A 25,387-nucleotide genomic window follows, 5' to 3' on the forward strand; every position below is an offset into this window, starting at 1 on the left:
AGTGGAACCAAGAAGGTGGGCACGTCTGCTGGCAGTAGAGGAGAGCAGAGAGGAAAGCGGCGGGCAGGACCCTGGCCAGCCAGGCAAAGCACCCACTGCTCCTGCTCTCTGTCAACAGAAAAGGACTGGGGCGTGACACCACGCTTGCGGTTGTCTGGGACTCAGCTGTCCTGAAAAGTCTCTGTGCTTGAGTGGCTTTGTCCTTCTTCTGTGCCTTCTGTTGTCCCTGTGCTCCGCAGTGTCCGCCCAGGGCTGTGCAGCTGTGTGGCACAGCTAAAATGCAGGAGAGCCTCGTTTGTCTGCCCTTTGAGGTGGCTGCTCACAGCAACCTTTTCAATCTGCAAGCTGCATCTGGAGAGTGACTTCCCCCTGCGTTTGGTCCCGGAGGCCAGGGCCTGTCGTCGGCAGTCCCAGCTGGCATTGAGGGCTGCCCGGTGCCTCAGGCTGGTGTCACCCCAGCACAAACAACGGCAGACAGTGGCAGGCGGGTGTTTCCAAAGTCACGTTCTTCAGGGACAATGTGCCGTGTGTGTGTCCTTTCTCCAGCCCAGACTCAGACCTAGGCATCAGATGCAGGCACTGCTGCTGCTGCCACTGAAGTCAGCGAGGATTTGGTGCTTGCTTTCCATCCCAGCCAGACTGGTCACCTATAAGGCCAGGTGCTCATAGCGCCCTGCAGATCTCTGGGCTGCAGGGCTCTGAGGGAGCTGTCCCTTGTTATTCTCCATCCGCGAAAGCCGTGCCGGCCACGTGTGCATCAACAGAGCAAACAGGGAGTGTGTGAGTCTCTTCCATCTCCATCTGCGGAGACTAGTGCCCTTTGAGTTTAAGTGGCACAAAGTCAGTTGCTTGTGGTGCCTCTGTGTATCTCCGTGTTAGATAGTGCTGCTAAATCTGCCTGTAGCAAAGCAGCAGGGGAAAAAGCCTCTCAGCTCTGCAGGTCAATAAGCTGCCATGGATGCACAGAAAACACTGCACTTTGTCTTTATGAGGAAGAGATGAACTGGTTTAGCAGCGAGAGAAGGTGGGATGATTCTTCTGATCGTTCCTTCTGTCTCATACAGGCAGCTCTCTGTAGCTCATAGGTGTGTCTCAAACTGGCAGCAAATGCAGCAATCCCTGGAGCCATAATCAGGTTGGGCCATGGGTTGCCGGGGCCCACCAGGAGCGGAGCCCTGCGTGGGCTCACCTGCAAAGTGTTGGGTGGACTGTGTCTTGGAGGTAGATGCCAGAGACAAAGTCCATCAGTTTTGCCTGTCCCATGGCCAGGTGTTCTCTGGTTTGACCTCCTGGTGCAGGACCCCACAGCTGCTGCAGTGTGGCAAGGCCTCCAGCACCTGGAGGAACAGCCCCTGCACCACCTTCTCCGTCATGGCACCCCCATGCCAGAATGAAATCAAAGAGGTCCTGCGAGCGCTCAGGGCACTCCAGCACCAATAAGAAGTTGTTAGGGAGCTCCTACCAATCCAAGAGCTGAACAACACCATGGAACCCACTGGACACCTTGCGCAGCAGCTCCATCTCCCTGGGTACGCGGATTCCTTCGGGCTGCAAGAAGACCACAATGGCATCAGTGGGGCTGATGCCGTGCCAGGGGTCTGGAAGCTCTCACCCAGCCAAGGATGATCTCAGCCCTCCACTGAGCACACGCCCGCTCCCCCTCCAGGCGTCCTGGCGCTTTCCACTCTGCCCGGCCTTGGCTTACCCCGCCCGTCACGTGCCGGTTTCTGCCGCTGGCCCCGGTCAATCTCCAGCTCGTCCCAATGAGGGATGCCATGCCGCGACACACTTCTGATGGCCACCTGCGAGTGAAGGGGTGCAGCATCCTGAGCTCAGATCCCACTGTGCCAAGCCCCATCCTCCTATTCCTCCGCACTCCCCCTCCACCGCCCCATCTCAGCCCCTCCACCCACTGGGGCGCCATCTGTGGGGCACGTCCCTGAGTAGACGGTGCCGAAGCCACCGCGCAGCAGCAGCGATCCCAGCGGAATCGCTCTTGCAGGGCCTCCTGCGCTTTCCCTGCAGCCGAGACGCAGCTGTCCGTGTTGGACCAGGGCCGGGAACGGTCCCCGACCTCCCCCCTACGGCCCGCAAGGGACCCAGGGCGGGCATCCCCATCTGAACGGGGCACCGGCGGCTCGGGGCGGGCGGCCGCTCTGTTTAACAGCAGAGCTCGGGCCGGGAAAAGTGCTGCCCACTCCTCTATGGACTCACTTCATCATTTGAGCTATGCTGCTCCAGTCCACACACCATGAAACAAAAAGGGAAAAAGCACCACTTGCAAGAATGCCCAGTGCATGCAGTGAAACGAGGACAAAAATGCACCCTTGCACAAGCCCCAGACCATGCAACTACAATGGAAAAATAAGGATGCTTGCACAATTTTGGAGAGTGTACAGCAAAAGAGGGAAGGAAAAAAGAAACACCTGCACAAATCCACAGACTGTACAAGAGAAAGGAAGAAAAAGTGACACCTCCATGTGTCTGCAGAGTCTACAGCCACAGGAAAAAAGAAGGATACCCGCACACACCCTGCTGGGCAAGAGACACCCCATTTTTTGCTCAGGCTCTTGGCAGGAGCTTTACCAAACATATGGCATCTTTATGCCATTTTTGTTTCAATCTGCTGCCCCAGCAAAAATACTTCTACTTACCCATGGGACCATAAAAAACTTTGTGGGATGACACCAGCAAGAAAGGCCTGCCAACTGCTCTACAGATTCACTCCATCATTTCATCAGTGCTGCTCCAGTCTGCAGGCCAGGAAACAAAAATGCAACATGAACCCACTTGCACAAGTCCCCAGACTCTGCAAGGAAAAGATGAAAAAGCGGACGCCCGCAGCAATCGGCCAACTGTATAGGAAGAAGGCAAAAGGAAAAGACACCTGCACATACCTGCAAACCCTACAGTCGCAGGGGCGATAAAAAAGGATGCCTGCATTTGTCCACAGACTTTACAACATCAGGCGACAAAAAGGACTCCTTTGAAAGGGCGCACGCTGTCCCAAAACAGCGCAAAACCCGCTTGCAGTGCATAACCCGTAGCTGAAAGGATCCAAGAGTAACGCAGAACGGGCACCAAGTTCACACACCCTGTACTTTGGCCACCAATGCTTCTGACTAAAACTAGTTCCCTGAATTGCAATGCCTGTCACTCCTGCCCATTTCCTGCAGGGTTAACATCAACCAGCACATTGCAGGATTCACAGAAGGAAGAATGATTTTGTAGTGGGGAAAACATGGCAAGTAACAAACCACCCATGTGTGTTTGCATGACACTGGAGCAGTGTTGGTGTTGTCAATATGGCAGGGACATGTCCTCTGCACGGGGCAGTGCCCATGTGCTGTGCGTGGCAGGGGGTGCCCTTGGAGCAGCCCTCACAGTGTGGGTGCACCCATGGGCGCATTTGCCCCTTCTCTCCGCTTCCACCAGCTCCCAGGTCAGTCCGGCTCTTGAAAAAGTTCTGTGTCCCACACTGACCTCCGGGTGTCTTTGCAAAAAGCCACTCCCTTTGGCTTGTGCGATAGCTGCAAGGTCACATTCCTGCATGGATGTGGGTTTGAAATCTCTGGCATGCCCATTGAGGATATGTGCTGTATCATATACTGTGTTTTTCAGTCATTTGCTGCACCCTCATTTCTGGCCTGCAGGTGCTGAGTAAATTGGTTTCCCTCAGCTAACGGAGCCTTTTCCTTTCTGGGCCGCATAGCTGACTGAACTGCCAACTCCACGTCTGCTGCGGACACTTGCAAGCACCAAACGGGGCAAACGATCCCAAGCGCAGGTTCTGTGGATTTCTCCTGTGTCATTTTGTTCTAGACCTCCTCATAAATGCCTCAGGTGCCAGCCTCATGGGTAACAGGAGAAGGCCGCAGGTCAAGAGCAGCAGTTCATCCAAGGCCTAGAGGAAGCAGAGCAATTTGCAAGGCAGGTGAGTGCTGGAGATGGTGGAGGCCTGCCAAGCTGCCTGCTCTTGTCTCGCTGCTGATCCCCTGAACTTCAGTGCTCTTGAGAACAGCACTCGGGCCTAAATCCCACTGGAATCCACATTTCTTAGGGGGATTGGCATTTGCTGAGGAACGGCTTACACTGCTCATCCTCTTGGCAGTTAACCCGGGCCATGTCCTAGAAAGGAGGAAGCTAAATGGGTCTGTGGAGTTTCCTGGAAGGATCAAAGGCCTGTGACGGCAAGCAGTATTCTCAGGTTGCTCTCAGGGGAAAATCCCAACCAGCTGAAGACACCTGGGTAACGATTGTGAGTCACGCTGACCTGCAATAGCCTGGTCATAGACATGAATGTACGGGGCGCATTTTCTGCACCTTTCTGGGAACAAGAGGAATCCTGCCTCCGCCTGTGAGGAATTCAGCCTGGCAACAAAAAGCTCCTTTCTGGTTTGCCTTTTGTCTTTTTTTCTTTTGGACAGCAGCGCTTTGTAACATCAGCTGAGCCTGCCTGCAGCCAGGCTGCTGGGACCCTGTCAGCAAAGGAAGTGCAGGAAGCCTGGAGAGGAGGCAGCGGTGCTTGAGGAGGCTTTGTGGCCTGCCAGCTCAGCGCAGGACTGGCAATCAAAATACCTAGCAGTGCACGGGAGCGTTCCCTTCCTGGTCAGGCTGCGTCTGAGCTGTGCTTTGCCCTGGCGCTGTGCCTTGCGGACGGACAGTCCCGTTTGTGGCTCCGCACTGCCCGAGGCTCTCCCCCTCACACAGGGGCCCCGCCCCGCCCCGGGCGCCCCCTGGCGGCTGCCCATGGCGCCCCGCCCGCCCCGCGCAGGGGCGCTCCCTGCCCATGGCGCCGCCCAGCGGCAGCCGCCCCTCCCTGCAGGCCCGGGCCGGGATCGGGCCCTGCTGCCCGTCCTCTCACTCGGCTCCCTTCTTTCCAGGAGCAAAGAAGGCTGCAAAGGAAGCCTTTTCCAGCTGTGTCCCTCTGCTTGACTTTGTGGGGCCAAAAGTCTCCCCTGAAGGTGGCCCTAGTGCATCCACGAGTGCTGGTGCAGGAAAAGATCCCTTCTCTCTCCCACCAGCTGTCATTACTGCCTCAAAAGCACCGCCCAGCTCTGCAAGGAGAAACAGCCCGTGGCACACGGGTGCCATCCCTGCCCAGCTGGGGCTCTCTCCCACAGCAGCAGCAGCAGCAGCAGCAGCAGCAGCAGGGCTTGCCTTGGCTTCACCTGGAAAGCCAGAAGCCTCTGTAAATCAGCAGGTTCCCAGGCTGCATCAGCTCCTGATAATGGGTGAATCCTGCTAGCTCTGACCATTTCCCAAAGGTTAGAAAGGCAGCAGTACAGACATACATGCAGAGCAACCAGCGTCCAATAAATGAGTAAATCCGTGGGGGTTTGCATGGCGTCATTAGGGCTGTCATGCAGACAGTGTCTCCTCCACAGCTTGTGTGCCATGCTGTTGCTGGGCCAGCCTCGTCCCCAAGCTGTCACCCTCAGCCTCATTCTCTGGCTGCTGTTGCATCTCAAAGCACAGGTGCCCAAGTTCCTGACTTCCAGCTCTCAGGCTGGAGCACCAGCACGTGCTGTTGCACATGGATGAATGATCTGAGTCCACCGTGCTGGCAAAAACCACTTCTGCTGAGAACATAGCACATAGATAGTAGAGGAAAAAGGTGGTTGGAAACTCTTGGGGTGGGGCAGCCTGCTAGAGCTTTGTGTTGCTTTGCTTTGAGGAAACGGCAGTGTTTTGTGAATGGTGGGCAGAAAACGGTATGCATGGCTCTGGGGACTGTTTTGTAAGCAGTGCATGATTGAAACTATTCCCTGATCTCTTAACCTAGAGGAAATTAAGGCCACCCAGGAACATTTTAATGCCTTGGCATTATGAGACCAGTAAGGCACAAATATTGGGTCTGTAGATCCAAAGGTATTCCTCATCTAATCAGGCATTCCTTGAGAATTGTCCTGACTTTCAGTCTGACAGGCAGAGGGAATTTGCATCAGGACAACATGCAGCCTCCCAGATGTCACATGTGGCGTCTGACCAGCTGCTCTCTCCACTCCACTTGCTGGGCTCATGCCAGAGCTGGTCGTGGGGCTGGGAAACACCTGGACTTGTGTAGAGCCCTTCCCAAATTCTAGCACGGCTGCAAAAGCAGGCAAACAAGAAAAGCCCAGGTCTTTCTCCATTCTTTGTAGTTTTTAACTGAGACCTGGTGGTTTTTCCAGGCACTGGCTGTCCATGCTCAAGAAGGTATTTTTAGGAGGGAGAAGAAAAACCTGGTTTCAAAGGCAGAGGAGAGGAGAGGAGGGCGAAGGAAGCTTCCAAACTTTGGAAGGCTTGTGGTTGCTCTGTTTTCCTGAGCCTGCCTTCCCAAGGTGTGCCCACCAGCTGAGTGATTTGGTCTCTGCCTCATGACTGCCTTTTGGGTGGGACTTGCCCATTTTGGTGCACTGCTTTCTTCCCCCCACCAGCTTCTACATTGTCCCACATTGGGATGGAAGGTTCTTTTGCTTCTTTCTGTGTGTCCATTAGAGTCAGATGCCTGTGACTCCCAGATGCATACTGCAGGGAAGCTGCCAGAAGTGAGGCACAGGCCCCCAAGGCTTCTTTGAGGTGCCCTAACTGTGCAGCAGCGGTGTGCTGTGTGTGCAGCACGTTGGTTCCTTGGCTTTTTCTCCCCACTTAGCTATCATTCTTCTTTCAGCAAGCCCTACAGTTTGCTGGTTGATGTTAGCCATGCAGCAAAGGGGTGGGAATGACAGGCATTCCAATGGAGGGAATTCTCCAGGATATTAGCAAAGCATGATTTCATCCACAGCATTTAAGCAGCTGTTCTTGGTTTTAGTCAGAAGCGCTGCTGGCCAAAAGGGCACGTTGCCTTTGGTTTCTTCACATGCTGGCTCTATCTCAGAGTTCAGCTTGGCATACAGGGTGTATGGGCTTGGTGCCTGTTTTGTGTTACTCTGGGATCCTTGGAGCTGTGGGTTATGGACTGCAAGGGGTTTTGTGCTGCTTTGGGTCAGAGGAGAATTTTCCGGGCTTTTCTTTTGTGTGAGCCCTAGAGCAGGTTTGGTTGCTATGCATGAATTCACAGAGCAAGCCAGAGCGGCTGCTATTGTGATGTCAGCAGAGGGCTGCCACGTCACAGCGTTGTCAGCAGGAGGTTTTCCTGGTGCCCGCAAGGCTCAGCGTGCAGAGCAGCTCTTGGCGTGCTCCTTGCAGGAGGATCACCTCGACTCAGCTGTTCTCAGCTTACAGCGGGTGTCCTTCTGTTTCTCTATTTTCTTGCAGAGTCCGTGGACTCGTGCAGGTGTCCTGTTTTGCCCTTTTTACTTGCACAGTCTCAGGACTTGTGCAAGTGGGGTTTTTTCTATTTTTGTTTCCCGGCCTACGGACTCGAGCAGCCCTGCTCAAAGGATGGAGGCAGTCCATAGAGCAGTCAGCAGCGCCTTCTCATTGGCGGCTTCTCGGAAAGCTCTTCGTCGTTTGGCTGGTAAATAGAAGAGTTTTTCTTGGGGCAGCACGTTGGAACAGAAATGGCATAAAGATGCCATATTTTTGGCAAAGGTCCTGTCAAGAGCTTCAGCTGAAAAGGGGGTGTGTCTTGCCCAGCAGGGTGTAGGAACCTCGAACATGCAAACTGGGAGAGCTTTGCAGGTGTCCTTCTAAAAACTGTGCGGTTCTCTCCAGACCTGAGGAAAAGCATCTTTCTTCTGCATTCCATCCTTAAAGGATGTGCCTGTCTTACTGGACCCCCTCTGTGTGCTCCAAGAGCCATTGGCTCTGCGCTGAAGCGCAAAGTGCCGAGCACTTGGTGTGTGCTCCTGAAGCCCAGAGCTGGGCCTGTGCTGTGTCCCAACAGAACTGCAAGTGCTAAGAGTGGTGTGGTGAAAGCTTTTGTGGGGAATTGGTTACAGCAACCGCATGGGACATGCTGCATGCCATTGACAAAAAGAAAAAGCAAGTCCAGGAAAGAGAGGAGAAAAAAGCTGCTTTAGCTGTAGGCCGGACAATGAGCTCCAGTGTAGGCACTGACTGCTAAGGAACAATTGGCATCCTCAGGGCCAAGTTTCTAGTTACTTAGTGGCAAAGCCGAGCAAAAGGTAGACACAGCCTAGGCTATTGGCCTGCAGTCTTGCTGTGCTAAAGAAGTGCTGCTCCTGTAGTGATGCTGTGAAGGGAATCTGCTCTCTGTTTGCGTGGACTTGTGCTGTGGAATTCCTCAGCACAAACAGTTTTCTAACAGCCCCTGATTCATTTTCCTTTGCCCCCGGCAGATCGCCTCAGAGGTGGAAGGAGTCAAGCACGCCCTTCGGTGAGTGGGACGGGCACCCTTGACATGCCTGGTGTCTGAAGATTGTGGAGAAAGCTGTGGGCTTGGCCTGTTGCAGTAGAGTGCCAGCCTGGCAGGCCGAAAGAAAGTCCACGTCAACGTCTGCATGAACACTACCAGAAGGATTCCATCCATTTCCTCCTTTTCCACTGAAGAGGTTTTAACTAATGAAAGTCAAGCTTTGCAGACAGGAGGCCACATGCTGATTGTAGCCAGCCTGAAATATCTCCCTCAGATGCATGTGCAGTCCTGTCTCAACATTAGTCTCAATTGAGCACTTGAATTGAGGTTTAATGACTGAGCATCCCACTTTTATCCAAATTCATGACTTCTGCTCTAGGACAGCTGGGCGTAGAGCTCAGGAGAAATAAGGTTCTAAAAGCAGGTTACTCCCTGTCCCGCATGCTGCTGCCTGTCTGCAGAGCACCACAGCAGTGGCAGAAGCTCCTCTGGCTGGCTCTCTTCCTCCAGAGGCTAATGGGGACACAAAGGACAACAATCCTCCGGGTGTTGTCGATCCAGGGCCTGAGTATCGTGCACCAATCAGTGGCAGCTTTGGTTGGTTGAGTGCAAAGCTTTGGTGCAGTGCAGAGCTGCAAGTTTCTGAGCAGGCAGCCCTTGCCCTTTGTGGCTGAAGATGTTGTGGGCTGGAGTCCTGCCATGAGCTCACTCTTCAGCCCAGCCACTGGCCCTAGGGAAAATTCACATGCAGACATCATTTTCCTGGCACTCTCACAGGGACTGTGAACATCCCTTGGTGTCAAAGAAGCGCTAGCATGATGTCCTTTAGTGCTACTGGTGTGAAGGCCAGCCCCTTTGTGCACAGAGTCTGTGCAGGCTCCCTGCTGCCAGCACAGAGAGAGGTCCCAAGACGCAGTTCACAGCCTTGTGGGGTGCAGAGGAGCCGCTGTTGCCTGCAGGGACCCACCCCTCTCCACGCCCTATCTAGGCAGCTACAGTCACAGCTTGGACTACGCCCTTAACTTTGACATGAGCCAGGTTTGCTGAGAAGTCTCCTGAGCAGCTCTGCATGGCAGAGACAAGGTCTGTCTGTGAAGGGCTGGAATGCAGTTCCTATTGGCTGCTCTCACAGGCCTGAAACCCCGAGGGGAAGTCAGTTGACCAGAGCTGAGCAGGGAAATGTTCCCTGCTTCTACTCAGACACTTCAGAGCAACTCAAGGGTTAGTTGGCACATAAACACCACATCAATACCACATAAACAGCCCCACACAACAGCTTTTGCCTTCAGGTGAGCTGTGTCTCTCTTGCTGCTTCTGCCAGCTCTCAGGAGCCAACTGCCCTGCTCCTTATTGCTTGTTTGTGTTTTTTCCCTGCCTATTCCTTGCAGGTCCCGCTAGGAGAGGTCCTTGCCAGTCAGGACTCCTGGGCCCAGGCAGGAAAGGCGGAGGGGCAGGAGAGCACAGATCGAGTGCGTGGTGCTCAGGAGTTGAGGTGTGTGTTGAGCTTTCTCACTTTCTCTGAGCAGGGGTGGGCGTTGCTGGGCTTTAGGAGGCCCAGTGTCAAAGAAGCAATTTAGCTTTCTCCTTGTTGGACTTGCTCAGCTCAGACTGGGGAAGGCAGCCCAGGGCAGGTCTGGCTGCTGACCAGCGTAGAGCACAGCTGCCTGCTGGCACTCACTTCTTAAACCTTGACAAAAAGCTTTCTGAAGTGGACCCGAGTGAAAGCAAGGGAGGTTCAGGCTGGGCTTAAGGGCATTGACCTGCAAAGGCAATCATGCAGCAGAACAAGCGCCTCAGAGAGCTTGTGCAGATTCCACCCCCAGAAATTCAGAAGCCCCAGCTGCATAGAGCCTTGAGCAGCCTGTCCCAATGCTGACCCCAAGTGCTTGGAGCTGAAGACTGGGCTGGAGGCTTCCTGGGATCTCTGCCAGCCTAAACCATCCTTAGATACGTGGATTGGAAAATCGTCCAAACCTCCTCCCCAAGCTAGAGCTTGCAAGGCTCTTCCCTTGTTTCACTAGTGAAAGCTAGAGTCATTGTGGGAGTAGTCACCTGGGCTTATCAAGCATGTCTTAGCCAAAGAAGAACTTTGGCAAGTCCAGTATCCACTGTAATCAGAAAGGAGCATAAGACCTAGCAGGCCGGAAGCAGTTACGCTGAGAGTACCTGAGCTTTCTGGAAGTGTTCTGTGGCTTCTGGAAGCTTGTTTGACCTGCTCAGTGGTGACTCTTTCACCTGCATGAACAACAAAGAGAGATGCTGGTCTAGGCAGGGAATTGCAGCATTCTCTTGAGGTGCAAGCAGAGGGCTGTGGGAAGGCCCTGAGACTGCCCTGTGTGGGACTTGGTATACAGTCCTGGTTTTGCAAGGAGACTGTGCTGCAATTAAAGGCTTGTTTGTCTGCTTGCCATAGATGGAAGGAGCTGGCTGCGTTTGAGAGAAAGCGCCACTCCTCACTAGAGAGGGCTTCTGAAGTGGCGGCACAGACAGCAGAGGAACGGCAGCCTCAGAGGGATCTGCTGAAGGAAGCGGTTCCTCTGGCTGTGCCAAAGGTACGCTCACCTTGTTCCTAGGATGCACCTGTGGGAGAGGGATTAGTCCTAGCAAGACCCCCCAGAACGCTGCTTCTGGCAGCAAGCTAAGACTGCGACTGGGTTGTTGTTGTTGTTGTTGCTCTTGAAAAATGGTGTCCCCCCCCACTTCCAGGTTTGCCGGCGGCAGCGGCCAGCCCACAGGGGCCTGGAGAAGGTGCTCCAGGAGTTCTCTCGCCAAGGGCACACCCTGTCCCAGGTGTGCAGAGAGAAGGCGGTGCTGGCGCAAGAGAACGCTGCCCTGGAAGCCCGACTGGCAGCCACGGAGCGGGACCTACGAGGCCTTTCAGAGCAGCTGGCAGAGGCCAGGTAAAGGCAGGGAGGAGACTCTGGGTGGGACATCATTGAAGGTCTGGAATTACAAAGGTGCTGAGCATGAAGATTTACTGCCTGCTGGCAGGGAAGCAAAGAGACACGAGCAAAAAGAAAAGGCTACTGTGATCTGAATGTTATTTTTCTGTCAGCTCAAGTTCTCAAAGCTCTTTTTGGGTGCCTGCTTGGGACCCCTTGCACATTCCTGTGACAAATGCAAAGCAAGCCGCTTGGCACTGAATTGAGTAGCAGGGAAACTGTGCAGAAGGTTGCTGAAACCGGAAGTTTCCCTGTGGTATTGCTTTCTCCTTCGGTGCATCTGACCATCAATCTTTCCTTGCCAAGTAGTTTGTCATGGGAGTTTCAGAATTCAAAGCTCTTACATGTGAATGATGTGAGTGGGGCCGTGACGCTTCAGGTGAAGCTGGAGGGTCATGCTGAAAACCTTGAGACCCTGCAGAGCTCACTCTTGTGAAGGATGGTGCAGAACCTAGAACTGCTTACAAACAGCAGCAGCAGCAGCAGAAGGGAAAGGTCTTGTGACTTCTTGACAGTGTCTGGGGATTCTTGCTGAGCACTGATTCTTGCCCACTCACCCACCCACGTCTCTAACCTGTCAAGGTCCCCTTTGGCTGGTTCTTTTTCCTTTTTAAAGAGTGCCAAGATATTTGGGCACTGTTGGCTCAGTTAGCCAACAATGAAGGTAGCAAGTGGTCTTGTTCATCAAATTGCAGGCATTTAATTGGCGGGATATCTGTCCCTCCCTCCTCCGTGAGAGTTCTTGTGGAGATTAAAACCTAGTTCTGCTTTCCTACTACTCATCCTTCTAGAAGCTGGAGATTTCGCTATATCATTTGGTGAATTCCCTTATCCCTTTTATTTAGAGAGTGCCCGGCCAACAAAGTACCTAGAAGTACACTATGAATGGCATGAAACATTGAGGAGTCAGCCAGGAGAGCACTGCTCTGTCCTGCACCTGCCGAGTGACTTGGAAGTGCTGATGAGCTCAGAAGAGAGGCTGGGATTTTGTTCCTTTGCACATACTTGGCGGGCACGCCCGTGTGTGATAGGTCAGGCAACAGCAATTTCAGCTTTGGCTGCTGAGACCAAACTCAGCCAGGCTAGGTCATGAGGAAAGGCTGCCCAGGCACCTGCAGGGGCCTGCTTTGCTATGTAAAGCGGTAAAAGAGTGCTGCTGTATCTGAGTTTCCATGAGTTTCCATTTTCCATACTAAGGTGGAGGGATCTCAAGGCACATCTTATGCAGAAACTATCCCTGTGTGCCAAGAACAATTGCTCTTCATCTTCACAACTTGTAGGTCGGAGAAGGAGAGCCTGCAAAGCAGCCTGCTGGAGGCTCAGCAGCGCATATCGAAGCTGGAGATGGCCAGGAGCCGTGTGGAAGCCCAAGTGCGCACGGCCACGCAGGCCAAGGAGGCGATACTGGGTGAGAGCCTCGTGCGCTTTGTTTCTGGTGATGGCCCTGCCCAGTGCAGCTGCTGCAAAGCCAGCTGGGTGCGCAGGCTTCTGAGGAGAGAAGCAGCTGAGGGCAGGTCCCTCCTTGCCCGAAAGAGAAAGGGCTTAAAGTCAGCAGCTTCCTCTGCTTGTGCAGTGTCTGACTGCTGCCGTGTGTCATGTTTGCAGAGGACGTGAGGGGCCTTCGTCGTGAGCTGCTGGCTGTAAGAGCTCTCAGCCAGCAGCAATGTGAAGACATGGCTGAGCAGCTCCGCTGGGCAGAAGAGCAGTGCGGCAAGGCTCTGAGACTCTGGCAATCTGCTCAGGAAGAGGAGAAAAGGAAGCTGGTGCAAGAACTGGTAAGAAACAATACCCACCTGAAGATTTCAGGCAGGTTTGCTGGGCTGGCTTAGCAGAAGAGCAGCCTGAGTATGTGACATGGCCACAAGCATCTGCTGTAGGCCACACGTGGCTGAGCCAGGCAGCAGAGGGCTCCAAGGGCTCAGACTTGAAGGCCTGTGAAGAGCCAGAGGCCAGTGCTGGGATGGTATATGCAGCCACAGGTTCAGGATGGGCATCAGCCAAGTTCCCCAGGAGGCTGGGTGGTTGCCCCCCAAAGCATGGCAGCGAAGGGGCAGGATCTTCCCCACAGCCTTGTGCCATGCAGCAGACGGCTGCTGACCTTGCTGCCAAGTGCAGTCCCAGCAGCTGGGTTCCTTGCTTTCTGTCCTCCCGTGGTGGACAGAGGTTTGCCCTTTGGGCCTGAAGCAGATGCAAGAGGCCCCGTGTTGCCGGTATTTCAGCTGGTGGCCTGCCTTGTGACTTGGCTGATCGACGTGCTGGCCTCGTCCTCGTCCTGCAGTGCATCTGCAGCTCTTCCTTGATGAAAGGGCAGGGAGAATTTGAGAACAGAGCCTCTGAGAAGAGGCAGAAATGCTGAGGAGAGAGGGGCCAGAAAACAGGCAGCCATCAGAGCAGGGAAGGAAGGTGGCATCTCCATCCCTCCACCTGCTGACACTCCCTCTACATTTTGGGTTAGAACAGCATTGCTAGAGGGCACAAAGTCACAAGTAATGTGGACTTTTCAGGTGGGGGGTGGGCTTATTGGAGGGATGAAGCTTCCATTTCTTTCTTTGGGGAGCATTGCTGGGACTTCATCTGGAAGTATCTCTTCTCCTCATCAGCAGAGACAAGTGGACCAACAACATGTGAAGGCTCGGGAGCAGCTGGAGGAACGGGCTAACTTCCTGGCACAGGTACCCAGGGAGCAGGAGAAAAGGCTGCTTGAGATGAAGCAGAAATTTGGCATCATGCAAGTTGAACAAGTAAAGCTACTGAGCAGAGCCAGTCAAGAGGCACAGAGTGTGGAGAGAGAGTTTGTGTGCTGTTTTGGACTCCTCTGGGCTCCTTATGGGCACTGCTCCTCTGCACACTGTCTGTCTGGGAGGCATTGTCTCTTAGCTGGCCCTTTAGATATGATACGAGAATGAGGACAAAAAGCTTTTGGAAAGCGGGAGCACATCAGTCTTGGTTGATCAATCAAGTGGTGTGTGGGAAGTTTAAAGCTGTCTTCTCTTCATTTGTGTGCAGCTCCTGCAGGAAGAGCAGCGTCAGAAGGCTGCTCTGTTAGCCAGGGTGTGCCAGCTGCAGAGAGAGCTGAGCCAAAAGGAGCAGCTGAGGCAGGAGCTGACTGAGGAGCGGGAGAATGGGCAGGTGAGCCTGACTAGGCAGGTAGCAGAGGGAAGGGCACTGATGGGGGCATGAACCGGAGAGGTCTCAGGAAAGGGGAGGCAAGGACTACTGCAGGCACTGGAAGCACAGAGCCTGGCAGGCTCTAGCTCTGAGCAGCAGGAAGAAGAGCTATAATGGAAGGGTTAGAGCTGGGTACAGAAGCAGCAAGAAGTGGCTGAATAGAAGTGCTTTTGAGACGGGAAGAGAGAAAACACTGGGTGTGATGGTAGAACAATTCCTGGGCCCCTGAATGTCAGCTGCTGCCCTGGGTAGCAGGGCTAGTGCTTTGCTTGGTGGGCCAGCAGTCCTCTGAATGTATTTCTGCTGGCCTCTTAGTGCTCCCTTTGTTTTTTGCGGCGTTTGTTCAGGTGAGCATGGTGAGCCACACAGATTCTGAACAAGTTGTCCCTGTCCATGCTGAATGCAGTCCTCAGAAGAGGGTGAAGTGTAACCTTGGCCTTTCCCTTTCACGGTCTCTACTACGGCTGCCTGTGACAAGCTGTAGTCTCTGACTGCTTGTTTGGGTTTGATTGAAGGAGGAAGAGTTGACAGCTCAGCTTGCAGCCTAACACCAGTGTTGTTGCTATGGGCTTGCCTTTGAAATGCTGTATCTGGGGCATCCCTGCCAGGCACCTTTCTGACACAAACAAATTTCTTGTCCCAGATGGACGCAGGATCCCCCATCAAAGGTGCCGCAGCAGCAGCATCCTGCCAAGAGGCCTCCGGTCTGCAGCCTGGAAACCGGAGCATGAGCAGTTCACGCGGCTCAAGCCAGGAGAGAGAGAAGCAGCTCCTGAAGCTGCTGAGTACGTCCCGTGGATTTCTTGTGCAATCGAGCAGTGTGTTACTGTGTGTGTGCCTCAGCATGAGCTGGAGCGCATGTTCCTCCTCCCTTTGGTGTTTGGACAGACATTTTGGATTCCCTAGAGAAGCCAGTGTTGTGCTTGGAGGGAGGCAGGGAGCACTTGGGGAGTTCCTTTTGCCTTTGAGGGCAGCTGGGAGTGGGTGGGTTTTGCCTGAGCTTCCCTGTGCAGTAAAGACAAGAGCAGGGATTGTTTCACATGCAGCAGAAGGCTGCCACCTAGCCAGTGACCCCGTTGAAGTTGTGTGTGCTAGTCTGGCCAAAGTGATGAGAACACTTGGCTTCCTAGATTCCCTTTAGACTCCAGACTTGTGGCCAGTCGTTGGAGGCAAAATACTTCCGAGAAATTGATAGGCTGTGGGGCTAGTTGAATGCTAGTGGGCTTTTTTATGAGTGTTAGTACTTCTACTATTCCTTCCACAGTTTGGGTTTGATAAGATTTCTCCACTAGCCTGACCTCCTTGAAGAGAACATCAGGTGACAGCACAAAGAAGATTGGAAGAGGTCTCTTCAGTTTGCCCCATAAATTAAAAAGTTACATTCTTGGAACAATCCCAAGCTGTCAGAGATGAAGAATTGCTTTCAATGTCCCCACAAGAAGAAATCCAGCACAAGATTTTTACAATCCCTGTTGGGAATTTTAGTGGTATGCTTAGGAAGATGCATCAAAAAGACACATCTATGTGGCATGGTCAGATAAAAGTGCCCTGCTGGCAATTCTCAGGAGGAAGCCTGCAGCCCCTCTGCTGCATATTCCTCCGCTGCCAGGCACTTTGTCACTGCTAATGCTCAGCTGGGAAATATTCTTGGAATAGGGAGCATTGGCCTCCTTCCCTGCACAGATTCCTGCACTCTAGGAAAGCACACCAAGGCCTTAGTGACTCTGCAGTACAACTGAGTTGCTTCTTACAGCTAGTAATAGCTGCCAGTGCAGTGCTGTCAGAGAATACCCGTCAGGTAGAGAACCGAGCCCAGTTTACTCAGTGTCTGCCATCAGCTGCTGGGACAAAAGGTGGATTGATCGACTCCTCCGTGGGTCTGAGCACAAAAACAATCATGTTCTGTCTTGAGTAAGGTCAACAGCTCGGAACGGAGCTGGGTCTGCCTCTGGCTCCCCCATAGTGCTTGTCAGTGGCCATTGATGGGCTTTGCCAAGCTTTTTGTCATAGCTGCCCTGCCACTGATGGCTGCTGTGACTGCAGGGGCTGGAGCCTTCCTCAGCTGTGAGGTTGCAGCTGCCACCTGGACTGGTGAGAGAAACAGCATCTCATTTGTGCAGGTGCCTGTGTCACGGCAGCGCCTGAGCAGCGGCACTGTCCTTGTTACCTGTCTGGGCTGTGCCCTTTGGGAAGATGGGGCACGTGGGTGCTGTTCAAGGGGCCAAGTCCAGTGCCAGTGACTGCTGCAGCCCACACTGAAGACCAGCACTTGTCGTTCTTCACTAAATGTGGGACAGGCAAAGTGGTCTTCAGAACTGAGCCTGCTCCTAAATGAAAAGGGTTCTAATTCTTACAGCCATTGTTCTTTGATGTAGCATGAGCTGCTGTTCTCTAAAAATGCCAAGGCATTCTTTAGGCAAGCTGCTGAGAGGAAGAGAAAATCCCCTCCTCTCCTGGAATTCACTTTGCAATATCCTTTCTGCTCTGCAAAAAAGCAGATGTTGATAAGAATTCATCCCAGATTCCAGAGTGTATGGAAGTATGGAACCTTTGGTTCAATCTCACAAGAGAGTCTTTCTTGCCAAGAAAGTGAAGGCTCCCAATTCTTCAGCCCTCCTTGTTGTTTGTAGGTGACAACCACTTGCCTTGGTGCCTGTTCTCTTCTGTTCTCTGTCTGCTCGGATGGTTTTTCCGTGGGCTTAGTTTCCCCTCAAGACAATCCTTCAAAAGAGTGTGGGAGAATCAGACTCTGTGCAGGCCAGCTGTGCTGCAGAGCTGCCTGTCTTGCTGGGGCTGCTCTTCTTGTTGTTCTTGTTGAGGTTAAACGAGTGACCATAAATTGCTCAGAGCCCCAGAGAGTGGAGCTGGGTTTCAGATCTCCTGGAAGTCAGCATCTCTGTTTTCAAGTGTGCTTCTTGCATTTTGTTTCTTTCAGGGCGTGTGGTGAGTGTGGGAGATCCTGAAAAGAAGTACACCGGATGGAAACGTATTGGCAGTGGGTGAGTGCAGCCACGCTTACTTCTACAGAACCATGGGCCAGGAATTTTGGTGGTGCAATAGCACGTGGGAAGTCAGGCAAGCTGCAAGCCTCTTCAGAGCCTGGCTCCAGATTGTCCCTGTCTCAGTGCTGAGGCAGTACCAGGCATCATCAAAGAAAACTGGATGCTGACAATGTCTTGGCTGCCTCAAGGAGCAGGACCTGGAAGTCCTCTTGTCCCTCAAAAATGGGGCACCAGTTTGCCTCTTTTCCCAGGAGACATGCTTTTGTATGTATGGCCACACTCCTGAAGGTAGGAAAGCCTGAGAGAGCAGCTTATCACCTGATAACAGCTCTCAGTAGCATTTCTTAGTAGTACTTTACTAGAAACAGTATTCAGTGGTCAGGAAAATAAGAAAGGCTGTGTGGCGTTGGCTGAGTTGGGCAGGTAGGATCAAAAGAGAGCGGTGAGAAGGCCCAGCAGGACTGTGTGTTTCATTGCCTGCCAAGGCAAGCCACAGGCACAGACACAAGAAGGACAAGGCAAAGCAAACTCCCCCACATGCATAATCTAGCATGTACATTGGAGATTTCTAGCAGCCCTTTTTCTTCCTGTGTGAGCCAGCTTTTCGCTTGGACATTCTGCATGGCTGAGGGCTGCTGGGCTGTTGTGCCATTGGCTGAAGAGTAGACAAAGCCCAGTGTTTTAGAGAGACTGCAGGCAGCAGAGAGCTCCTGCCTGCGCTGCCTTTTGCTTCTCAGCACTGAACAACTTCTCTGTTTTTGCACTGCTCTCATCCTAGGGGTTTTGGAATTGTTTATAAGGCCTTCAACGCTGCCACAGGACAAGCGGTAAGTGCCCATGCAGATTTTGCAGCTCTTGAGTGCTTTCCCTTGTGATGTGGTCTGGGGCCAGAGCTTTGGGCCGCCTGTCTTTGCTGCAAAGGCTGTCCCACAGAAGCCGTCTGTCTAGAGGCAGGCTGCAAAGTGCATTTTGGACAAACTTTGTCCTTCCTACCTGAATGAATGAATGCGACGATGGCAGCGGTGTCTTTCAGAGAAGGACATGCTAGCTTCCATTTGCCGGATAAATATGCATAGAGCAGCTGATGGCAAGAGCTGTCATTCCACACCGGTTCCTCTTAAGCTCAGGTTCAGACACAGATATTTTGTTTTCCATCATGAGGTTCTGATGCAAAATACAATGCAAGACCTAAAGAAAGAGAGATCTTGTCTGGAGCACAGTTTTGCCTTTCAGCCTTAGGGAACCTTGCTCACACACACACACACACACACAACCCACCCACCCACCCACCCCCCAGCCCCAAAACATACACACACACGCACAGATGAATGAGAAGAAGTTCACATGTTGGTAACATTCCACTAGAGAGATGCTATCTGTACTGAGCAGACATGGTGGTGTCTTGGGGAGTCCTGCTGCTCTTTGGGGCTAAAAGTTCAGGGTCCTGAATTCTCCTTTGTGGCTCTCAGCAAATACATTCCATCTTCCGAAATAGTAAGGAGTTAGATAAGATAGTTCCTTATCCACCTGCAGTGCTGCGCTCAGGAAGTGCACTTGGAGGGAGGTCTAGGAGGCATCCGAAAGCCCTAAGCCCTGTGCTTCTAACCTGGGGCGCATCCGTAGTGTACCACAGAAAGGCTTTGTCATTTTTAAACTCATTCAATAATTTCAAGTCTAAAGCGTGTTCAAGATTGTTCTTCAGAGTTGCAAAAGCCAAACTGAAGAAGTTAGGATGTGCTAGGATTGTAACTTTACTTTGAGTCGCTTTGGAGTTCTTTTTTGGACAGCATTTTCCCTGTCATGTATGTGTGTGTTTACTTGGACACACAATCGAAATGGCAGCCGTCTGGGAAACGCTGGCCAAAGCCCCTAGAAATGCTAACATATTTCCAGTGGTTTCAATTTGTCTTCACAGGAGCAAAATTATTTTTGGCTTGTTAAACATGTGTAAATGATCGTAGTAGTGCTAAACAAAGCTTATTTGAGAAGTCTGCGGGTGCAGAGAGTTCTGTTAGCGCTTTGTGGTTGCTGGTTTAGAGTCCCCTTTTACCAAGGTGACGAGGCATCCAGACCCATGAGTGCATGGAGAAAGAGGCTCTGGTCATTTCTGTCCCTAAGAGTTTTCAATGTCATCGTAGGTGGCTGTAAAGCAACTTAATCTCCAGCACCAGGGCTGCGAGGACGTACTGAAAGAAATCCTGGTCATGAGTGAAAATAAGAACGCCAATATTGTCACCTACCTAGAAAGGTAAGTAGTTCTGGTAATTTTCTGGGAATGTTTGTTTCCATACTTGCAAGGCCAAGATTTAAAAGCTCTTTAGCCACTGGCAGAAAAAGGATCTTTCGATGAACATCAATCCACCCCTTCACCAGGCATGGGAGGAGAATGCATTTTGTTGCCATGAGGGGTTCCTGGCATAAAGAGCTTGAAGTCTGATCTCAGAAACCTGGAAACAAAACTCAGCTGTAGTCCTTTCTTCCGTACAGCAATTTAGCTGTGCACATTCAGCTCCATGCTGTGGCTTTCATCTTGCAGCTACCTTGTCAATGAGGCTGTCCTGCTGGTCTTGGAGTATATGGATGGAGGCTCCTTAGGTGATGTGGTCAGCGTGAGAAGGATGGCTGTAGGACACATAGCAACAGTGTGTCGGGAGGTAAGGGGTCCTGCTCGTGCTAGGGATGGCTTGCACAAGGCTCATCCTTCGAAAGCGCCGCTAAGCGAGGGATTCCATGTTCAGAGCTTCCTTTCTGTGTTGCGCTTATGCTCCAGAGAAGAAAGAGCATGTGGACTGAGCTGCCTGCCAGCGTCCCTGCCCCTACTGTAGTCTGTTCTTTACTCTTATCTACTGGTGTTGAACTCTCTGTGCCTGTTTACTTTTTCTTTTCTCTTCTGTACTTTGCTTGTCCAAGCCTTAGCCCAGAGCCTTTCTGCATTGCCTTCTTTGCCTGTAAGGGCAAAGGTGCTGCTGTGCCAGTTTTCAACCAGAGGCAAAGCCAAAGAGCGACTCATGTGTCACGGGTCTCCACTCCAAAGGATGGCATGGCACCCAGCATGGTGCTTGCTGCTGAAAAGTGACAAAGCAGCTTCTTCCAAGTCTGCTGTCCAGGCAGCCGTATAAGCCTTGTCCTCCATTCTCCCGCCCGACTGTGATGCCCTTGGTATCCAAGGCAGGGACGTTTTCCTCTTTTGGCAAACCATTGTTTGTCGTCCGGACGGGGAGAGCGCATCCGCTGCAGCAGCGCTCATTCTGACTGCCTTTGCAGGGGACAGTGTGGAGCAACAAGGACTGACGTTTCCCCCTCAAAAGCTAACGTGCCTTCCCTTGGAAAGATCCTGCTCTCCCAGTGTTGCAGCAGCAAGCTCTTTCTCCGGGCAGCGCTCACTGCTCCTTGGAGATCTGTGCATCTTCAGCAGCAGCTTTCTTTTTGCGTGTGATGAAATCAGATCAGGCTAACTTTTGGCCTCCTGTTTCTTTTTCCCCTGGCAGTGCCTGCAAGGCCTGGCTTTCCTTCATGCCAACCAGGTGATCCATAGAGATATCAAAAGTGACAACATCCTTCTGGGCCGGGATGGCTCCGTCAAGTTGGGTGGGTATTCCTGGTCAGGCGCAGCGCTGCGGGGAGGCGGTGTGGGGCTGCTTTGGAGAGGCTGCCCGGTGCCCAGCAGTGGCGCTGGGGAGAGGGCAGGGAGCACTCTGCCAGCCCAGGGCACAGCTGTAAGGTGCTGAGTGGTGTAGAGAGCAACAAGGTATCCAGGGTAACTTTGGTTTGTGGGTATTCCTTGCAAAGGGAGTGAGTTACAGTGTAAACGTTCACGGGAATGAGGAAAAGTCAGGGTGGGAATCCTGGGCGGCTTGTTAAGTGGACAATTGCCCATGTCCTTGGCTGCAGCCCTGAGCAAGGAGAGCCCAGCTGCTTTTCCAGCTCCATTCAGCACTGCATTCTGGGGCTGAGAGTGAGGAACCCTTTTCCTTGGTTTCCTACTTGAAGCAGTGTTTGTTTCTCTCCTCAGCTGATTTTGGCCTCTGTGCTCTGCTCAGCCCTGAGCAGAGGAAACGGAGGTCGATGGTCGGGACCACTTGCTGGATGGCACCCGAGGTTGTGAGAAGAGAGCCTTACGGCCCCAAAGTGGACACCTGGTCCCTTGGCATCGTGGGAATAGAAATGGCCACAGGAGAGCCTCCTTATGTTCGGGAAACCAGTGACAGGGTAAGGTGCAAATACGCTCAGATAGCCGTGTCCTTCTCCTCCGTGTCCATCAGACAAAATGCCATTCCCAGAGCTTGAAGTGCTTCCAGCAAGACCCACTTCTAGAAAGGTCCCTGGGGCTCACATCAGCTGTCAAGGCAAGACCTGGTGCAACTTGGAATAGCTGGGGCTGCACTGGGGCCTTTTTTCCTTTGGGACAGAAGGCTCCTCTCTAAGCATCTGCTAGGCAAGAAATTGCTACTGCAGACTGCAGCTTAAAAGATGGGGTCTAGGTGAGCACTGAAGGATATGGCAGAATCACGTAGAGTCTCATGTTTCCTTTTGCTTCAGGCCAACTTCCTGATAGGCAAGCAAGGGGTACCAGACCTGCACAAGCTCAGGCTACCCCCTGGCTTGTGTGAATTTCTGGGCTGCTGCCTGCAGATGGATGTGGACAGGCGAGGCTCTGCCAAGGAACTTCTGCAGGTACAAGGCATAGCGGCTGCGGGCCAAACAGCTGTTCCCTGCCAGGCTTTGCTCCTCGGCCAAACTCCAGGGAATCAGATGGGCCTCCCACAGAGTAATCTCTGCTCTGGGTGCTTTCCTAATGAAACCCAACCTGGATCCAAGACTGCTTGAGGTTAGAAGGGCCCAGTGAAGATCACCTAGTGCAAAACCCCGGCCAGCGGCAAGGACAACTTCAAGTAGATCGGGTTGCTCAGTGTCCCATGCAAGCGGACCTTGAATGTTGCCGGGCTTGGGGCTCCTGCCAGCTCTCTGGGCAGCCTGTGCCAGTGTTGCAGCACGCTCCTAGTAAACAGTTTCTTCCTTAGAGCCAGTCTGAATTGAGTGTCTTTAAGCTGAAAACTGTTCCCCCCTTGTCCTCTTGCAATCAGCCCTGCTAAAGGATATGTCCCCATCTTTCTTAGAAGCCCCTACAACTACGGAGAAGTCTCCTTGCAGCTTGCTCTTGTCCAGGCTAAACAAGCACAATTCTCTGAGCCGTTCCTCAGAGGAGAGCTCCCACCTTCTGCTCATTTCTGTGGCCCTCTTTTGCTCTTGGGTGGTGCATTCAGGTTTTCCTGGTAGCAAAGGCACTGAAATATTGCAATGCCAGGGACAGGGCCTTGAGGAACACATTGAAAGCAGTCCCAGCCAAGCGGTTTTAGATTGGTCTGAGGGAAGACGGGGGCTGTTGAGGAGCTCAGTGTGAGCATCCGAGGGCACCGGCTTGTCCCTCCTGGCCCACTCTTAGAGGTTTCTGCCAGCCAAACGGGCACAGCTGTGCAGGATTTTTGCCAGCCCCATGTGCTGCCTGGCCCCGTCAAGTAGCTGAGAATGGCTGTGGCTTTGCTGCCAGGTTTGGTGGCAGGCAAGGAGCTGCTGACCGCGCCACTTCCTTGGCTGTGCCTGCTGTGAAGGAAGATGCCGGCCGGCACAGGAGGAGGTGGGGTGTGCTGAGGCAGACACTGCTCTTCCTGCAAGCCAGAGCTGAGCACATCTGCACCCTGCTGCTTGTGTCCTTGCTCCTGGCTTGCTGCTGAAAACCTGCATCTCCAGCGCTCCTGAGAACAACTTGGGATCAATATTTTTCAGAGCTCTTGGGAGTCTCTTGAGGAATGCCTTATGCCCCACTTCTCTCTTGTTCACTCACATAGCCCATGTCTGTAGAAAAGAGGTGCTTGAATAAGTCTGTAAGTTGACTTTCCTGAAAGGAACAAATCCTTAGGACAGCGAGAAGCAATCGCACAGTGGTACCAGGACAAAAATCCCAGCAAGTGACAGCACCATGAGGAATGGACTAGTGCAGTTCTGGGCTGTGTTTGCCTGTGATGGCAGCATGCTGCACATGAAGGCAGATGTGCTGCTGGTGCTCTTGAGTCCAATGTCTGTTTATTTCTGGGCACTAGAGGAATCCAACTTGACCCTGTTAGGAACTCAGTTTGGAAAATAACGCTTCCTTTTTCCTTTGTCTCTTTTAATTAGATTTGTTTTGTTTCTTTTTCCCCTTGGGCAGCATCCATTTCTGCAATCAGCGGAGCCTCTCTTAAGCCTCTTCTGACAGCCTTGATTGCTGTCCTCCCTGCAGCCAGGTAATGCAGGAAGCAAAAGAGATGAGAAGGACCACCTGAGCACTTGGAGAACAGAGCCTCTGAGAGCAGGTAGAAATCCTGAGGAGAGAGGGGCCAGGCAACAGGCAGCCATCAGAGCAGGAAAGGAAGGTGGCATCCCCTTTTCTCCCACCTGCTGATCCTCCTTCTGCATTTCTGCTTAGGACAGCATTGCTGGAGGCCACAGAGTCACTACTGATGTGCACTTTTCAGGTGGGAGGTGCTGCGAGGCATGAAGTTTCCACTGATTAGTTGGGGAACTTGGCTGGGATTTCATTGGAAGTGTCTTCCTCCCCTCACCAGGAGCTGGAAGGGCAGCGTTTGGAGGCACAGCAGCTGCTGGCACAAGGGGCAAACTTCCTGGATGAGGTAGAGAAGAAGCAGGAGGAAAGGCTGCTTGAGACGAAGCAGGAAGTTGCCACCATGCAAGCTGAATGAGAAGAGGTACGAAGCAGAGCCAGCCAAAAGGCAAAGGCTTTGAAAAGAGAGTTTCTGCGTTGCTTTGGACTGCTCTGCGCTCCTTATGGGCACTGTTTCTCGGAACACTGTCTGTCTGGGCGGCATTGGCTCTTAGCCGGCCCGTGGCAAACAGTGCTGGAGAGAGCTTTGTGCCAGGAGGGAAAGGAGCGGTCAGGTGTGAGGCTACCGGAGTGCAGGTTTGAGGAAGGTGGGAATGGCGTTGCTGACGCAAAGAGAATGGGAAAGCCAGAGCTTTGTCTCAGAAGGAGGGAGGTCCCATAGGAAGCCCCCTGCAGAGCCAGGCTAGAGCTGTGGCAGCGGGCTGGCTGTCAGGCAGCTGAGGAGGTGCCTGAAGCTGCTGAGTACATCCTGTGCATTCTTTGTGTGATCGAGCTGTGTATGGTGGGTGTGCCTCAGCATGAACTGGAGCACATGTTCCACGTCCCTTTGGTATTGGGAGAGACATTTTGGATTCCCTAGAGAATCCATTGTGGACCTTGAATGCAGCCAGGGAGCACTTGGGTGTTCCTTTTGCCTTTGAGGGCAGCTGGGAATGGGTGGGTTTTGCCTGAGCTTCCCTGTGCAGTAAAGACAAGAGCAGGGATTGTTTCACATGCAGCAGAAGGCTGCCACCTAGCCAGTGACCCCGTTGAAGGTGTGTGTGCTAGTCTGGCCAAAGTGATGAGAACACTTGGCTTCCTAGATTCCCTTTAGACTCCAGACTTGTGGCCAGTCATTGGAGACAAAATACTTCCGAGAAATTGATGGGCTGTGCAGCTGGTTTAATGCTGCTGTTGTATCTTTCACTCTTTGTACTTCTATTCTTCCATCCACAGATTCCATGGGCCCCCGCCATCTCGAAGGGCTTTTCAAATGTAAACAAAGGAAATGTGCAGTGAAGTAATGCAGGAAGCAGAAGACATGACCAGGATCACTTCAGGATTACACTCCGCAATGGCAGCTTGGAGCTGCACTCACAATAAAAGTCCTGTACGCCCTCAAGCCTGCTGCAAGATTCCCCTCCTCGTCAGCCAGGGAATAAGGCTCTACGTTCCCTTCTGAATTGGCCATTCCTTCTTAAAGATGGAAAGTCCCTCCTAAGGGCCTTCTGCTGTGGTTTGGAATTGGGAACGCTCTCCTTCCTTTATCAGCTCCCACCTCCACTGCCTTTGGAATGCTGCCCATTGGCCAGTTTTTGCCCAGCCCTGGACTTGTGGATGAGGAAGAAAGTGCAATTCCAGCCAAAAAAGTGCATTTCCAGCCAAAACCCAGTGA

General features: G+C 52.7%; 1 protein-coding gene across 5 annotated transcripts; it reads left to right on the top strand.

The window, feature by feature from the left end:
* The first annotated feature begins 17,886 nt into the window (after positions 1-17,886).
* On the top strand, positions 17,887-25,092 carry LOC135290429 (serine/threonine-protein kinase PAK 3-like). 5 transcript variants are annotated; one of them, XR_010353198.1, is made up of 10 exons: positions 17,890-18,181; positions 19,493-19,602; positions 19,891-20,008; positions 20,843-20,942; positions 21,367-21,563; positions 21,894-22,028; positions 23,560-23,704; positions 23,818-23,866; positions 23,957-24,097; positions 24,949-25,092. XR_010353198.1 is itself a non-coding variant. In XM_064404339.1 (7 exons), exons 2-7 carry the CDS (start codon positions 19,559-19,561, stop codon positions 23,602-23,604), a joined length of 639 nt encoding a protein of 212 aa, XP_064260409.1. In that variant the 5' UTR covers positions 17,890-18,181; positions 19,493-19,558; the 3' UTR covers positions 23,605-23,912. The 5 variants fall into 5 exon arrangements, 1 of the variants encoding a protein (XP_064260409.1); XR_010353201.1 differs by lacking the exon at positions 23,818-23,866 and having other exon boundaries at positions 17,887-18,181; positions 23,560-23,635; XR_010353197.1 differs by having other exon boundaries at positions 23,560-23,866.
* The last annotated feature ends 295 nt before the right edge of the window (positions 25,093-25,387 follow it).

Source organism: Passer domesticus, chromosome Z (genome assembly GCF_036417665.1).
Source record: "Passer domesticus isolate bPasDom1 chromosome Z, bPasDom1.hap1, whole genome shotgun sequence".
In the NCBI taxonomy this organism is placed as follows: Eukaryota; Metazoa; Chordata; class Aves; order Passeriformes; family Passeridae; genus Passer; species Passer domesticus.

Excerpts from the sequence above, each read along its gene's own strand:
- LOC135290429 (XM_064404339.1), top strand. The coding sequence starts at position 19,559 with ATGAGTGAAAATAAGAACGCCAATATTGTCACCTACCTAGAAAG. Across the intron at positions 20,943-21,366 it reads GGATGGCTCCGTCAAGTTGG|CTGATTTTGGCCTCTGTGCT; the intron begins GTGGGTATTCCT and ends TTCTCTCCTCAG. Across the intron at positions 21,564-21,893 it reads TTCGGGAAACCAGTGACAGG|GCCAACTTCCTGATAGGCAA; the intron begins GTAAGGTGCAAA and ends CTTTTGCTTCAG.